Below are 17,958 nucleotides of genomic sequence, written 5' to 3' on the forward strand. Positions count from 1 at the left end.
CAGCAATTTATCCTTACTTTTTTATGAAACATAGGCTGTCAATTAGAAGCCACTAGCGCTTTGATCTTCCCAAACAATGCATATATTTGCTTTCGTGGGCATTTCCTAAGGTTTAGTTTGGAAAGAGTATTAGGCTCAGTTTGGGAGGAGTACAAATACAAATATGTAGAGTGCAAAACCTTGAATTTTGCATTATTTTTGTATACATTTGTACTCCTAAATTGAGCATAAGAGGTGTTTTTTAGATAAACATTTATTTGAAAATTGCTACTTTAAACATCTTTTGCTTTCTCTATTTCGTTGGACATTTAATGGGCATTTCAAGTAACACCCTATAAAGTTGCTTTCCACCTCAGCTAAAGTGTGCCATATCAACATAGGCATTGGGGAAGCATGAATTTGATCTTTCCTCAAATGCCCCATGCACATAAATCAAAGTGTTTTAGTTTTTTAGTATTTATATGATAAAACGGAGAAATCAAAAAGTAGTTTCATATGAAATAAACACCAATACCTATGTGGCATTGATGTAATAATGTTTATTCAATAAACGCCCACGCAACCAAAGATATGGTATGTGTTTGGTTCCGCTTACGTTTTTTCGTTCAACGTTTGTACTTTATTTGCTTGCAAAATCGAAAAAGGTAATAATTACAACCGTTTGTGGCAAGTAGGCACCACTAGGCCACATCATCGTAACAGTGAAAAAATGCCTAATCATTTGTGGAAGCTTTAAAAAATATTATCCCCAAACAGTAAGCGTGTACAAAAACTAAAGTCCACTTTTTTCCATTCTCGATGCATACGGAAGAGCAAGAGAGCGGAACTGCTGAAATGGCACCTATGTGGCAACGTTTATTGAATAAACGCCCATGGAACCAAACACTCATAGTATGTATTTAGTTCTGTGGGCATTTATGGATAGTCTATTTATTTGTACTTTTTCACTTTAAATGTTTATTTATACTTTTACTTTAAACTTTTCTTGTTTTTATTATTTGATTGGTCTTCACTTTAAACGTTTTTTACTCTTTACCTTAGATTAATATTCATTAAAATGTCATATCAACATTTGGTTTTTGGAAACACCGGAAGGAAGGTTGGAAGAAACAAGAATTTGATGTTTCCCCAAATGCTACATGTACAAAAATCAAAGCATTTCAACTTTCTACCATTTATTTGATAAAATGATTAAACCAAATAGTTGTTTCATTTTGCTTGATATATAATAAATGCCAATACCTATGTGGCGCTGATGTGACAGCATTGTGTGCCCCAAACATGTGGCTATTATGGCCGATGTGGCATATTATTATTGGTTGGGTATTATCCTTCGTAGAGTACACGTGGATCATTTAAGCAGCCACGTTGAAAGTAAAAAAACCCCCAAAAAACGATTTCTTGGGTGAAGTCACGACTCACGAATACGTACAAAACACGGGTGTATGTGGAACGGTGGGTGTAACCGAGACTTCGTTTCCCATACCGAAATTTCGGTCGTTTAAAAAAAAAGGGTCCCCGGTTCTCGAATCTCGAATCTCGACAGTGCAAACGACAAACGACGATAAATTTTATTTTAACACCGAAATATCGGGGGCCGAGAAAAACATGAGCTATTCTTAGTTTTCAAACTGACAAGTGAATTAAGTCAATTTTCGAAGTTAAGGCGAGGCAGCAAGAGCTTTGCAGTCTCTCTGTGAACTACTCTTGTCTTTTCCTTTTCCTGCCACCACCACCTCCCTCCACCACCTGCAACCACACCACGACCACGACCCTTACCTTCTCTTTTTCTCTCCCCCTCTCTGTCTCTGTCTAAATTAAAAAAAAACCAAAATAGTCCTGTTCTTGTTTCACACAGAGAGATTGACAGCTGACAGACAAGTAAAAAAATCGAAAACACTTGCTACTCTGCATCTCTATTTTCTTCCTTATGTCTTTAGCGACATAGAGAAATAAACACTGAAAGAACTAGGAGTACTTCCTTTGTTCCTCTTCATTTCAACTCAGAGACTTTGTTGGAAAATCCATCTATAGGAAAGAAAGGAAGGGTACTTCTGCAGCTTCAAAGATTCAACCAAGTCCTCTCTGTCTCTGTTATAATATATTATTCTACACATGCAATTGGGTTTTATGTTCTGTCAATGAGTTGGGTTCTTATCGATGTTCTTGGGGGGAATGGGGTGTCCAGTTTCGCGTCTGGCGGCGAAGCTCGCATTCTTCCCGCCACGGCCGGCGACTTACGAGGTGAAGAAGCGGGAAGATGGAAAGGTGGTAATAGTGTCTTCTGCAATCCCTCATGACGATGGGTCCTTCGATGTTCGGTTGCTCAAGACCAAGCGGGGTAACAAGATCGTTGCTTTCTATCTCAGGAATCCTTATGCTCGACTGACGTTGCTTTACTCCCATGGCAATGCAGCCGACCTTGGACAGCTCTATGATCTATTTGTGCAGCTTAAGGTCAATCTCAGGGTTAACATCATGGGGTTAGTTTGTTTTAAAATCCTTTTTTTTTTTACTTTTAGTTTTCTGTTAAATCTTTTCCCTTTCTATTTCTTTTCTGGCTGACGGACTCTGTTTTGAAGAGTAAATTTCCTTACTGGGTTCTTTTTTCAGCATTTCTTTTTGTTTGATGTTTTGGGCTCTATGGTTTTTTTTCTTTTTTTTTCCTTGTGACTGGGGACCATGTACGTGTAGATTTATTTCTGTGGGAGCTAGTTTAGAGATCTATTTCTGGATCATTTACTTTTTGTCAAGTAGTCTTTCTTAGTTTTGATTCTTGGAAATGTGCACTATTTGCTTTATCGTACTTTTAGCATGCAAGGGATTTTCTTTACTTTATTTCTTTTTTTTTTTTTTTTTGAAGTCATTATTTCATGTTTTTTGGTAATATTACCTTTACATAAGTAGGTTCCAACTCCATCTTTTCTTCAATGGGTTTTTCAGATATATATCCAATATCTACAGGGTTTATGCCTTGCTTGTGTTTCTGAGGTTTATTTGTTCATTGTTCGTTTTTCATCTTTTCTTATTCAGAACTCTGTCATTCCATTATGTTAATGGATTTTAGTTGAGATTAGAAGGGAACTTCAATTAACAAACTATTTCAATCTTAGTTCCTGTTTCCTTATTTCTTTTAGAAACACTTTCATTTTCCTTTCTTTTGGGTTCAAGGATACCACTCACCTCTATTCCAAGGAGGCTCCTTCTTGTTTCATGTTCTGGTATGTAGTCTTGTTCAAGTTTCCCCATTTTGTTTTTTAGGAATCCTTTTTGTTATCATTTCCATTTGATTTGTACTTTTCTGTCCAAGTTCCCATGTTTTTTTGCTGCTTCCCATTTACATAGTTGCCAATATTCTTTTCTTGATTGCTTGGTATATGTAATCTTCAATTTCCTGGTATTATCTGCAGATATGACTATTCTGGGTATGGGGCCTCTACTGGTAAGGTAGGTGGTTCTTTCTTTTTAGTCCTTGTCCTTGGGATTATGAGATACTTATCTCAACTATCTTTGCGCTATGTTTTGGTTAGTGAGCATATTCCTTGGAAAAACCAATAAGAAAAAGTAGGTCCATAAAAAACAAATGGAAAAGACAAAAATTTGCTCTATCTACTTGAGCACCTTCTTTGAAAACTAAAAGACTGTTCTCCTTTCTGAGATAAATCTTGGAGGTTGAAAGGCTATGATGCCTGACTTGTCCACTATAATGGCCTACTAGTGTATGCTGTAGGTGGAATCAAAGGGTGTTGCATTGGGCCCAACAGTTTGATAAAATAATCTGGAAGATCTCCTATGCTTGGGAAGTTAATCTGATCATGACGATCCTATACATCCCATTTAATTTGGAAGTTTGCAGAAAGAATGTCCATAGCTGATTCCATATTGGATCATCTAATCAGGTTGATGTTTTGGCTTAGAAGATCTTCCAGTTGGTGTCCATGGATTTGTTGAATCATGGTCCACTCACTTTGTGGACTTGTACTGGTTGAGCATTTAATCTTGATCTACTTTCTTTCACTTTTGATCCTTATTAATGGCTAATGATACTTATGTTGTTATATAACTTCTCAGCCTTCAATATCAGTTAGAACAATGGTTTACATCTTGGAATGCATGATACCCCAGATATCTGTGCAAGGGTACCATGTCATGTTGGATAATTGGATATTGTAGTTTTTAGGGTGAATTACATATCCACACCTTGTCCAGCTGTGAATGGAACCATTCACTCAATATCGTTTCTTGTTTATGTAATTCAGCCAAGTGAAGCAGACACTTATGCAGATATAGAGGCAGCATATGAATGTCTTCAGATTGAGTATGGAGTGAGCCAGGAAGACATGATTTTGTATGGGCAATCAGTGGGAAGTGGACCTACATTGCACTTGGCATCTCGATTACCAAGACTGAGAGGTGTGGTTCTGCATAGTGCTATACTTTCTGGTCTTCGTGTGCTGTGTCATGTGAAGTTCTCTTGCTGCCTTGACATTTACAAGGTGAGTATGCCATGACCAATGCACTTTACAGAAATAAACAAAGAGTACCTATCATTGTAAACTGTACAGATATTTGGCTGATTGAGATGTACAACACGTAAGGAGTGGGCTCCTTTATTCAATGATCCCAGAAAGTCAATCTTTACAGGAAATGAAAATCAGCCACTAAATGGCTTTTTTTGCAACATTTACTAAATGGCCACTTTGTGGAAAAAGGCCAAAAGTTATGTCCATATCCATCTCCAGTCCACCACTCCCAAGTGGCTTTTAACATTTACTATAATGATATAATCATTTGATGCTTTTGATGAGGCCAAATCCTCCACAGGACAAATCAGAATGCATTGGGTAATGGCTCTTAACATTTCTTATAATCATTCTTGATGATACTTTTTTGATGAGGCCAAATCCTCTAAAAAAGCAAAACATTGTGTAACTTGACAGGGGTAGTTTGGTTATTACAAAGAGTTAAACCAAACTACCAATGTAAAGTGGTATAGGCAGTTAAGTGATGATTTATCATCATCCATGCCTTATCCCAACTATATGGGGTCGGCTACATGAATCCTGTTTCACCTATCGTTCTATTTAAATCCATATCCACTGTTAAATTAGTAGTGCTTAAATCATTTATTACTAGTACCCGTCTACCCCAAGCTCTTATAGTCCCTTCAATGTGTAACAAACCACTTTATACAAAAAAGAAAAATCTGGGTAATTTTAGGTATTTTCTCTTTTTTCTTTTCTGAATTAACTTGTTGCTTAGTTGATGTAACAACTAGAAAGCAGTAAAAGACAGCTAGCATGAAAGAACTGAACAATAAAAGTAGAATAGAAACATAACATAACCCATTAAAAATAAGGGAAACAAATAACGAGGGAGATATAAAGAATGTATGTGTGTGTGTGTGGTGTGTTAAAATCAAATAATGAGGGAAACAAATGAATCAACAGATGGGGCCCTTGTTATGTTTAATGTGACAGAGATATAGAGAAGAGGGAAAGTCTGTTAATTGCAAAGAAAAATAAAAAACAAAGTTGGTGGAGCCCCTATTCTCTAGGGTTAGAAAGATTGAGATGAGTAATCATAGAGGATTTTGAAAAAGAAGGAATGAAGAGGCAAAGCCCCTGATTTGCCATAGAGAGAGAGAGAGATGATGTTTTGTTTTATCTTGAAAATTGATAGGGAAAGGAAGTAGAAAAAAAGAGGCCTGTTGTGAATCATAAGAAAGGTCACTAGTTGAAGTCTCTACTGTTGCAAAGACATTTCTTTTGGTTTCCTGCTGTTGTTGTTTGCCATAAACCCATTTTATGTACTTATAAATAGAAAAATGGTCTTGACAAGCATGTTTGTTGATAAGCCAATGAATCATTGGTCCTCTCACTCTGCAAATCATCTAAAGTAGGTTCCTTTCTCATATATGCATGTCTATTATATTTTTACCCTACTATCTGTACACCTTCAATGTCAAATAAACTATACCTGATATTTGTGTTCCACAATAGTTTTGTGTTCTTTCTATTGTCTTTCATAGATACTGATTATACATTGAAAATGCAGAACATCAATAAAATTCGAAAAGTGAAGTGCCCAGTTCTTGTTATACATGTAAGTACTTCCTTCTGATCTTTGATTCTACAGATCTGTGCTTTCCGGCTTTTCAATGTGTTTCTTAAGACATGAACTAGAAAGAATTATTTACATATTCTACTGCATGTCGATTAAAAGATTGTATTTAACTTGGTGATCTTTTGGGGTAATGGGATAATTTCCTTTTTCTTTTACTCTAATTTGATTGCATTTTATCATCAGTTCTGCATAATTACCATCATTATGTGGAGAGTAGTACGAGCATTCTCTATGAAAGCCTTACCTCATAAATCAAGTTTTTACCATGGCACTCGGACAATTGTACCTTCTTTTGGTGTATCAGACACCTACACCTTGATGCCATGTTGTGTTGGTTATTTTCAACTTTTTAGGGTAAATCTGATGTCCAAAACCTTGTGTAGCTGCATATGCTGTACTTGGTTAACATAGACCTATGGTATAAACGTAATCATTTTCTAAGTTTTTTGTTGGATGGTAATAAAATGTGGTTGGCATGCCTCTGTCGCATCGATTCGTCAATAAAAGAAAATAAAATATGGTTGGCATGGCAACAAGGTTTTTTATTTATCCAATATTAGTTCCAGTTAGACTGCCTGGACCTAACTTCTGGTGTTTTTTACACAGTTTCAGCTCTTATACTTGAATCATTCTCAGATTTTAGTTCAAGATTTCACCATTTCAACAAGAAAAATGACCCATAGGTTGCAGGATTAGTTAATCAGTTTAATTTCTAGGCCTGGAGATGTGCAATTTTATGTACATCAACTGTCATCTAGACGCACATACTATGTATAGTGATGACTTCTAGCACTATCAAACATAGTATTACTCAAGGTTCAAAGTTACGTACCAGCCCATATCGGCCAATACGTATCATGTCGGGAGCTTCTCAATACGCCCCTACAGGGGTTGTATCAGGTCAGAGCATGGTTCAGAGGGTAGCTGGGACTTAAACCAACCCCTCTGAACCGGTTTTGAAAAAAAATAAATATAACATAAAAAAAAGCACCAACACAGTCCGATATGCCCTGTGTCGATACTTTGAACCTTGGTATTACTCTCCCAGTTTCCTAGGCCTGCAGATGTGCAATTTTATGTTATCCATCAACTGTCATCTAGACACACATACAATGTATAGTGATGACTTCTAGCACTATCAAACATAGTATTACTCAAGGTTCGAAGTTACGTACCAGCCCATATCGGCCAATACGTATCATGTCGGGAGCTTCTCAATACGCCCCTACAGGGGTTGTATCAGGTCAGAGCATGGTTCAGAGGGTAGCCGGGACTTAAACCGACCCCTCTGAACCGGTTTTAAAAAAAATAAATATAACATAAAAAAAAGCACCAACAATATGCCCTGTGTCGATACTTTGAACCTTGGTATTACTCTCCCAGTTTCCTTGTATTATATCTCAGTAATATATATCATTTATCTAAGAAAAAAGACTGATAAGTGGATTTCACAACTATCACTCTGCTGTTGGGGATAACTTTGGATATCCCTCATGGTGATGGTCCAAGTGAACAGGTTTGTCAGCATATAAATTTTGACAACGAACACGAGGATTTCACAACTATGTTCAGCAAACCTGTGAATTACTCCAAGTAGCCACGTGAAACTGTCTCAATTTTTTTATGGATCTCTTCTGAATCATATGCATCAAAATGTTGATGTTGCTTCAACTCTTTTTATGTAGTACAACAGTTTATCTTCAATTTTCAGAATTGCAGCATTTTGCTGTCTTACCATAAATCTTTGAACTGAATGGTTCAACATTTTACAGGGTACAGATGATGATGTAGTTAATTGGCTCCATGGGAATAATCTATGGCAATTGGCAAGGGAACCATATGAGCCCCTCTGGATTAAGGGAGGTGGACACTGCAATTTGGAGCTCTACCCTGACTTCATTCGCCATCTGTACAGGTTCATCCAAGAGATGGAGAACATAACCACGGAGATTCGCCTTCGGAAGATTAGGGAGAGTCTCCGGTACTCAAAGAAATCAATTACTATTAGGTTCTGTGGAGTTAAATTATGCCCAGATTGTCTGTGCACACCCAAATGCCTAGCATGCCCCTGCCTACCCAAGTGCCCAGGGTGTTGCTGCCGACCCAAGTGTCCAGAGTGCTGCTGCAGACCCAGATGTTCATGCACAGAATGTTTTTGCCCACCCAAATGTCCAGTATGCTTGTGCCAACCCAAATGCCCTGAATGTTTCTGCCTACCCAAATGCCCAAAAATTTCGAGACCAAAGTGCACAAAATTGTGTTTCTGCCGATAGTTGAACTTGGACAGTATACATTGACAATAGTCAGTAGGATAGAAAAAGGGTTGTCTGTACAGTAATTATTTGAGGTTCTGTAACCATCTAACCCTTGGATGCTTTGTAGTCTAGGCGTCGGATGTTTTCTTTATCTTTCATTCTGTTCTTTCTTTTAAATTTAGTATGGTTTTGGCTTACACCTTCGTAGAGGCCTTTCTATTCTTTCTCTCATTTAAATTTATCAGAGGATGAGGAGGCTTAACCCCTACAGTTTATAAGATGCTTGATGTTTTCAACCTTTCAAGTTGTTCTAAGTTGTGCTGATTCAACGGCTTTCAATTATTTTCTGCAGAAAAATTCTCCTATATGAAGGTTCTGCACTCTGCCCTTTCATGTATACAATACAGAATTTAATTTGATTCTCATCTGTCAACAGATATGGGTTCAGTTTCATTGTGTTAATCAACCAAGGGATGATGATGTCAAAATGGGATGGAGGGAATGTTAATCCACCAGGAGATACAAACAGAAGTATGGATACAACCTACAACTTGGTCGAGCCCAAGCCCAACCAGTCTTGGCTTGTAAATTTTAGGTTGTTCCGCAGTCTGGAACCTGGGGTCGGGCCGAGGTCCCAGGTACCCTGTTCCCTGAGTCTGGACATACCCGACATAAGCCAACTTAATCCGAATTTCCTGAATTGTACCTAGATGTTCCACGTGGCAATTTTTTTAACATAAAAAGGAGCCTCCCACAAGGCCATAATTTAAAAGAATCTGAAATATCACCATCTAATATATGTAGCTTAGGCTGCTTGGTACATCCAAACTCTTGCTTGCACGTTATGCCAAGCAAAAGAATACATGCTATGATTGTCTGTCTACTTGTAGATCATGCCTTCCTAACCGTTCTTGTTAGAAATGGCATGGATTGGGGATGTGATGGGCTCTTCGCAGGAAAGCAAGCTTAGTTGAGATACTCTTCTCTGTTTGGCTACACCATGATTCCAAAATAGTGGTATTCCTCTCTGTTTGGCTACACCATGATTCCAAAATAGTGATATTCTTCTTTTTTTGGCTACACCATGATTCCAAAATAGTGATATTCTTCTCTTTTTGGCTACACCATGATTCCAAAATAGTTTTGACTACATTTATGGCTGTCAATGGGTTGGGTCTGGTTCCCTCTTCTCAAAATATCTTATATATCCTCTATAAAACTGAAAGTGGTGATTTTGGACATCTTCCATGAAGTGTTATAACGATTAGAAACATGTAAAAAACTCAAGATCAGACATGGAATCAACCCTATGATACATTTGGCTTTTGAATCCATTAAAACGCTATGTAGGGAGGTTTAGGGGGGAAAGGTCATAATCAGTCATTAATTCCCTTCCTAGAGATGACCTGGTTAAAATCTTGAAACCTGAAACTGCTTTGAAGTACGAGTGTTGCCTCGCTAATGACATGATACACAATTTTCATTTTTCAAGCGGGTCCAAGCCATTCATCTTACAGAAGCGAAAGTTAGAACACTTACGGGACAGTGACATAGTTTCATTGGATTAGTCGAGACTCGAGAGGAAAGTAGATATTAATTAGTGGAAATCCCAATCTTAAAAGGGGCCTAATCTCTAGGGCCCCGTAACTCTGGCACTTATGTTCTGAGGATTGGGATCAAATGGGTCCTACCTAAGGTTCAAAATTTTGATACATATCAGTCGATATTGTATCAGGGGCTTCCCGATATGTCCCTATAAGGAGTGTTTCGGGGTCTTAACTGGTTCAGAGGGTGGATGGACTTTGAACGGATTCCTTTGAATCAAATTTGAAAAAAAAACTAAAAAAATAGAAAAAAAAACAGTTATTGATATCACCCGATACGTCTCTACTGGAACATCGGGTGTATAAATATTTTGAACCTTGATCCTATCCAGAATATAATTTAGGCCAAAACATGGGATGAATAGAAGAGATTCTAATTCTGTAACTGCATTTATTTGGCTGATGAAGAAAGGTTCCTCCTGAAGGCAGAAGCTATGCTTGTCTCTCTCTAATTAGAACAGATGGTGGGTTACGAGGCCTCAGATCGTTATACTAGTCATGTCCTCTAGACTCTTTGATTTCAGTGGAAAAATGATCAATGTAAAACTCAATCGATGAGTTTAAAATTTTAATGGACCGTTGAAGGTTTTTTACGTGATAATCGATGTAAATGTACATTAATAAAATCAATATATTATTTACATCGATTGTCGATGAAAAGGTCAGCCGATTAGCTGGTTTACATCGATTTATGATGTAAACTTTACATTGGAAAGTGGAAACAAACACATAAAAATATGGACCCAGTGTGAAATTTTACATTGAAAATAAATGCATGTAAATGCAAGCCAACTGTGGAGTTTTAAATCGATTTGCATTTACACCAAAATCGAACGCAACCCTAGAGAATTAAGATGATGACCTGAGACTGTTTCATGGTTGTTGGCAATGATTATTCGAGAAGGTAGACTAAATTATGGCGTAGGTATCTCTAACTCTTCTCCCTCAGTCAAGGTTCCGAGTTTTAAACAAATGCTAATAACTTCATTTGATTTGGCCTAGGTATTCGGTAAGCTTTCAATATTACTCTTGATGATATAAAAGGGAAAAGGAATGCATTCTCGACTCTATCTATATTAGCTGTTGATCAGCATGTTAGTTATTTTCTATTGGAAAACAATACAAGTTTGTTTTTATGGGCTGTTATTAATTGACCTCTGTAAAACTTGCATCTCATTTGAAGAGACACCAACTTGCTCTGTTGGGATAATATCTGAATTGGCATCTGAGATCGAAATAACACTAGGGCTGTAATTCATTTTGTCCAACTTGAGGAATTTGATTACATTGGACTCGGGTTAAATCCGGGTCCATTGTACATTTAAGAAATTTCCAATCAACCAACACTCCAACCTAACCCTAAGTTGCACCCCTAGCAAACATAACATGAGAAAAAGAGATAAGATTGACCAATTCAAATACTTCTATTTAATGGGTATTTAGTGGGACCTCTGAATTAAAAAATTAATTTCTCTTTGCCACATAGTTTGATGCGACCAATTCAAATACTTCAAACTTCATTTAATGGAAGACCTTTTGAATATGCCAAAATGGGTGGTATAGAAACACCCATTAATGGGAGACCTTATGATGGTGATGATGTTTGGGTTTCAAAAACAAATAATAAACATTTGGTATGAAAATACCCCCTTACTGTGTCAAAGTCAATGTTACGTTAAAGCATATATTACCAGCATCATACAAATTATTAAAGGGTTATTTGCTATAATTTCATGAATTTATTAAAACCTACCTTATGGTTTGTGTTTTATTAAAAATCTAATCTAATTAAAAGAAAAAGAAATGGAAGAGGTGGTCTTCGACTGTTGATTGCCTTTTATCAGGTCCATCATAACTCGTGACGATCCAAATTTAGGCCAGATTGTTGCCACCCATGGGCCATGATTAGGATTTATAACTTTATTTATTTTTCTTTTCTTTTTTCAAGCCATTAGGATTTATAACTCAGCGAATTGGTTCCACTCAATTCTGTTTCATATTTTCCCGAAGTGATGATTAATTTCATGGGAAGATTTTGAATTAAGGATTCATGTAACCAAACTCGTATAGTTAGGACAAGGGTTAGATGATAATAAAAGAAAAACCTCACACCAGTATTTGTTTTTCTTCTAATATAAACTATAAAGTGACTGCTCTCAGGCTTGAATATACATGCTCGCTAGGTAGAGAGATGTTACCACCATACCAAACAATGGCTCTCATTTGACTAGTAGATCGATCATCTACGCTAAAAATTATCTGTATAGGATATTATATAACTTCTAGATCTTACTTTGTTTTAATTTAGGTTCAAAATATGGATATGATATACTCAATATAGGCCATATTGTATCGATATTTTAAGGCATGGACACACAAATTAACATGAGTGAAACAGCACAATTAGCAGCCCGGCCTGACTTTGGACTGGCCCTGCACGACGGTCTGACGGTTTGTGGGTCATGCCAAGCTCGAAACGATCGTAGAGCTCAGTGAGTTCGACATCAAGTATGTACCCCATCCCGCGATCAAGGCCTAGTCTCCGGTAGACTTCATTGCCGAGTGTACATTTACTTCCGAAGACCCGGCCCGCCGCCACAAGTATGGACTCTACATGTGGATGGTTCATCGAATCGGCAAGGCAGCGGGGCCGGCCTTATCCTCCTCAGCCCAGATGACACTGTGCTAGAGCACACTTTCATATTCGAGTTTAAAGCATCTAATAACGAGGCTAAGTATAAGGCCTTGACCGCCGGATTTCGCCTTGCCCTGGACCTGGGAGCTTGGAGAATATAAGCATTCAGCGATTCTCAGCTAGTAGTCAACCAGATCCACGACCAGTTCGAGACACAAACACCCACCATGGCCAACTATCTACAGAAGGTGCAAGAGCTCGTCCATCGGCTTGAGCACTTCAACATCCAACAGATCTCTTGAGTAGAAAATGTACGAGCTGGCGCACTGTCCAAGCTAGCCAGCTCTCCAAAAACTGACCTCGACATGACAATATGGTTGGACAAACTGGCCCAGTCGAGCAACACATCGATGGCCCTCGTCATCCTCCCGATACAACACAATCCATCCTTGATGGACCCCATTACGCAGTACCTTCGAAAGGGCACACTTCCGGAAGATGGGACAAAAGCAAAGAGGTTACATCATAGAGCATCCCGGTACTGCCTTATCCAAGATCAGCTTTATCACCGCTTGCATACTCTCCCATACCTGAAGTGCCTCTCCCCAGCTGAAGCAGATTATGTCCTCAGGGAGATCCACAAAGGTATCTGCGGAGACCACCCTGATACGCGCACCCTAGCACACAAGACACTCTGGCAAGGTTATTTCTAACCAACGATGAAGCAAGACGCGGCCCAGCTAGTTTGGAAATGCGACAATTGCCAGCGACATTCCAATCTCCATCATCAACCTGCAATCCCCTTGAAGCCGATCACAAGCCCGTGGCCATTCGACCCCACTGCGGTTGCACAGAAGAAGTTCTTCCTGGTAGTAGTGGATTACTTCACCAAATGGGTGGATGCTGAAACTCTGGCATGCATTACCGCACAAAATGCCTAAAACTTTTTCTGGAAAGGTATTGTCTGCCGATTCGGTATTTCGTGCATCCTCATTACAGACAACAAGATGTAGTTCACCGACCGAAAGTTTGAAGCTCTCTGTGTCGACCTAAGGATTGATCATCGAACCACGTCCATACATCGACCCCATAGCAATGGGCAGACCAAGGTAACCAAACGAACCTTGTTACATGGCCTGAAAACTCGGCTGGATCAAACCAAGGGAAGGTGGGTCGAGGAACTGTCGAGCATACTCTGGGTATACAGGACTACTCTGCGGACGGTTACTAGAGAGACACCCTTCAGCCTGACCTACGAGGCCGAGGCCATGGTGCTCGTGGAAATAGGCTCTCCAAGTCTTCGAACTGAGCTTTTTGATGAAGATCAGAATGACGAGGACCTTCGCGTGGAGTTGGACTTAGTGGAAGAAGCCCGGGACCGAGCACATGTCAGAATGGTGGCACAACAGCAAAGGATGGCAAAGTACTACGATTCCAAAGTCATAAGACGTGAAAGACAAGCGACTTTGTCCTCTACAAAGTCATCATACCCGCACCCGGGGAAGGCAAGCACGGGCCAAACTGGGAAGGACCATACAAAGTCACCAAGGTGCTTGGACCAGACACCTATAGACTTGAAGACCTCGATGGCCGACAAATATTGAGGAGTTGGAACACGAGGAATCTACGGATGTATTACTAAGAAAATGATTATTAATGCAGAATGTTTTATCTAAGCCACACGTCTGATTGCCTGACACGTCGCACACACACGCACCACACCAGATTGCACAAACACCTCACTACACATGTCGCGTAATGTACCCGTAGCTTGGCACACCTCACCGACCTAGCTGATCTTTGAACGGCTTGGGCCCATGATGCGTAGCTCGGCAGCACATCGCCGACCAAGTCATTCAACTCAGATGTCGATGGCCGAGCCTAAGGTGGAGAAGAACACCCCCGCCCATCAAGGCCTGAGGGCGGTCATTGAACTCCACTCGATCATCGACCATCAGTCAGAGCTACCCGAGGAACGGCTAGCCCTAGAAGAGCTCCAAAAGCTCCCGAGACCAGAAACTGAGCATCACAAATATGAGAGCTCGGAACATACTCCAGCCCCGCTGGCCAGAGACTGAAGATCTCGGTCAATCCTAGACCTCGACCAAGATAAGGCCGAGGAACCCAACAAGAGAGAAAGTAAAAAGGAGAAAATATTTACACACACAAGTTTAGAACAAAAAGTTTTCATTAAGTTAAAATAACCAATACAACAGTTCAAGCTCGGCATACAGAGCCATTACAAAAGTAGGGAAAACAAAGAACCCCGCAGCTATTCAATCCTCGGCAGGGGGATCAGTGGCCTCGTCTTCCTCACCATCTTCACCATCCTCTCCATTCTCATCCTTGTCAGCCTCCTCTTCAAGATTGTCCGAAGCAGGGGGAGTCTCCAAGTCATACACTTCCCAAGACTGCCCAACCTCGACCAGCTCCGGACAGTGGCACAGTGCCCTCCTGCAGAATACGTTGAACCCAATCTCGTAGGAAGCCATGGCATACTGATCCATCTTCCGCTTGAGCTCCTCCAAGGCCAACCCAATCTCGTAGGAAGCCATGGCATACTGATCCATCTTCCGCTTGAGCTCCTCCAAGGCCTTGTACTGCGCCACCGCCACCTTGCCGGCCTCTCACTTCCTCTCCACCATCAGCTCGGCGATCTTCTGCTTCAGGCTATGAACCATGTTCGCCTGCTTAGCCAGCTGGGCCTTCAGCTCAGCTACCTCCTTCTCTAGCAAGGTCAACCATTCTCTCGCTACCTGAAGCCCGGCCAATTGAGCCTTCTGTCGTAGGTACTCGGAATGCTCTGTCTCATACACTGCTCGTAGATACCGAAGGCGGTCAACCAAAGCAATAGCCGAGCGCGCATTTTGTAAACACAACAAACACTTTCAGCATATAGAAACCTACTCAAAGCAATGAAAGTAGTTACAAGCTTACCGCAGCCCAAATGAGCGAGCACTCCAGGGCACCGCTCCTAGTGGTCACAGCCTCCTCAGATATGTAAGCCATCAGTATACCTCGGAACAGTTTCTCGGGAACCCCTGGGGTTTCTAGCCCGTCCCTGGTATAGACCGACCAATGCGGAATGTGAATATCAGAGCTGCTACCCCCAACCTCGGTCTGCGAAGGAGCGGCAGCCAGACGGACCTCCGCGGGATCTACGACTATGCCTCATCATCATTTCCTCGCCGCCGATCTCTCTTTTGGCGACGAGACACCCTCTCAGAAGACCTCGGTGAAGGAACCATCTCAGGGGGAACCTGCGGCGGCGCACTAGCTCGGCTCTACCTTTGCCGGTTCTCCCTCATGCGACGAATAATCTCTTCCTTGGTTTCCATCTCAACACCTGCAACACGGAATGAGAGCAGTAACTACAAGGTCATGCAAGTAAGGAAATAAGCATAATTCAATAAGTATAACGAAGCAACGAAAAGAATAAACCAGCCACCATGCCCAAGGTCAGCTCGATGTAACGAACGACGTAGTAAGACATGAGGCTAAACAAAAACCTAAAGGAGTTCAACATCAGCTGCACCAACAATACCCTGTACCACCCAAGCACCCCGGCGATCCCTTCATTCAGAGGAAACCTCAACCCGACTTCCAAATTGTGCTTGTACACGCATATCTCGTCGGGCCGAGCATCTATTGCCATCTCGTCGTGCTGCGGGCACCTCATCCGAAATTCCTCGGGGATATCATACATAGCTCGGATCCGAGCCATATCCTCGAGGGTTAAAGCGCAGGGTGTGGTCCCAAACCGACGACTAGCTTGCAGGGGAAGCTCTACCTCTACCCTTGAATGACCAACCTCGGCCTCCTCAACCTCAACAGACTCAGAAGCCCCCGACTCATAGTCAGAGTCGCTAGAACCCGAAGAGAAATCAGAAATAGAAGAAAAACCGGAGGATGAGGAAGACATCTTACCGAATTTGAAGCCGAGGAACAAGAGCAGAAGCCGAGCAACGCAGCAAACCCTCGCTGAGAAATCAGAGCAACTCCCTGCAAATGACAAAGGGGGGAGGCCCGTCCGCCCCTTCTTATAACCCCCAGGAACACGAATCGACGCCAGATCAACGACATGGATCAAGCACCGCCCTAACGAAGCTCAGGAAGACCAATCGACGTGACTGTTACTTCACGCGCAAGGCCTCGGGAACCGAAGTGACGACCTTGACAAGCAACATTCAGAGTATTGATTGCCCTGGTTCGCCCTTCAACATCGGTCCAACCAACGCCACGGATGCCCAGGGTTCACCCAGAACCACCGGTCCAGTCAACTGCCCGGGTCACCTCATGACACAGACCAAGGGAGGCCATGCTATACCTTGGCCGAGCACTCCACTCTTTGACTTCGGAACTGGGGGAGTGGTGTTTGGATTCCAAAATTTCAAGAGCAAGTTCCTCAGCCGAAGAATAGAAAGCTTGACACAGCGTTGCCGAGCATCAGAGAGCTCGACACCCTTCCTCGACACAGCACCACCGAGCACTAGAGAGGCCTAGGCTTCGAAGCCCAACTCGATGCCTCGATACCTTCCTCGTTATAATGTTGCCGAGCATCAAAGAGGCCCAGGCTTCGAAGCCCAACTCGATGCCTCGGCACCTTCCTTGGCACGAAAAGCTCGGCACAATGTTGCCAAGCATCAAAGAGCTCGACAACCTTCCTCGACACAACTCTGTCGAGCATCAGAGAACTCGGTACTTTCCTCGATGTAGCGGAGTCCTTCCTCGGCACCCGGCCGAGATAAGCTCCCGAGTTCGGAGCTTGGCACACCATGGCCGAGCATCACAATGGCCTCAACACCAAAGCTCGGCCTCCACCAGGAATCAGAAAGCCCTTCCTCGACACCCGACCGAGCATCACAGTGGCCTCAACACCAAAGCTCAGCCTTCACCAGGAATCAGAAAGCACAAAGAGCCCTTCCTTGGCTTCACTAGGAAGACGGACCTCGAAGCTCATCTCGACACCTCAGCGCCTTGCCGAACTACACGAATGCGCAACACTTTGGCCGAGCACTCTCCCTCCTCGGCTCCAGAACTAGGGGAGTGGTGTTCGGATTCCGAAGTTAGAATTCTTGGAGTTCTACAACCGAAGATTGAAGGACTCCCCAGCCACAACCCACATTGCACGGACCTCACATTCTAGCAAACACCAAGGAACATCAAGTGGACTAGATGCTCAACTAGACTTCGACTTGGAGTTCCTCAGTCGAGGAACAAGGCATCCTGCTGCGCTACACCTCGGCCGAACACCTTATGCCTCTACTTCAAAACTGGGGGAGTGGTTTTCGGGTCATGGCCAAGCTGGTCTAGAAAGACACGTGGCCGCCCAATCATT

At 41.6% G+C, this 17,958-nt stretch overlaps 1 protein-coding gene across 1 annotated transcript; it reads left to right on the forward strand.

The window, feature by feature from the left end:
• Positions 1-1,763: 1,763 nt before the first annotated feature.
• Positions 1,764-8,651, forward strand: LOC104604805 (uncharacterized). Its single transcript, XM_010269350.2, has 5 exons — positions 1,764-2,483; positions 3,411-3,447; positions 4,260-4,496; positions 6,058-6,105; positions 7,899-8,651. The coding sequence occupies exons 1-5, from the start codon at positions 2,161-2,163 to the stop codon at positions 8,397-8,399; spliced, it is 1,146 nt and encodes a 381-aa protein (XP_010267652.1). The 5' UTR covers positions 1,764-2,160; the 3' UTR covers positions 8,400-8,651.
• The last annotated feature ends 9,307 nt before the right edge of the window (positions 8,652-17,958 follow it).

The sequence above is a fragment of the Nelumbo nucifera genome, chromosome 1 (genome assembly GCF_055504915.1).
Source record: "Nelumbo nucifera cultivar China Antique chromosome 1, China Antique-T2T, whole genome shotgun sequence".
Classification (NCBI taxonomy): domain Eukaryota; kingdom Viridiplantae; phylum Streptophyta; class Magnoliopsida; order Proteales; family Nelumbonaceae; genus Nelumbo; species Nelumbo nucifera.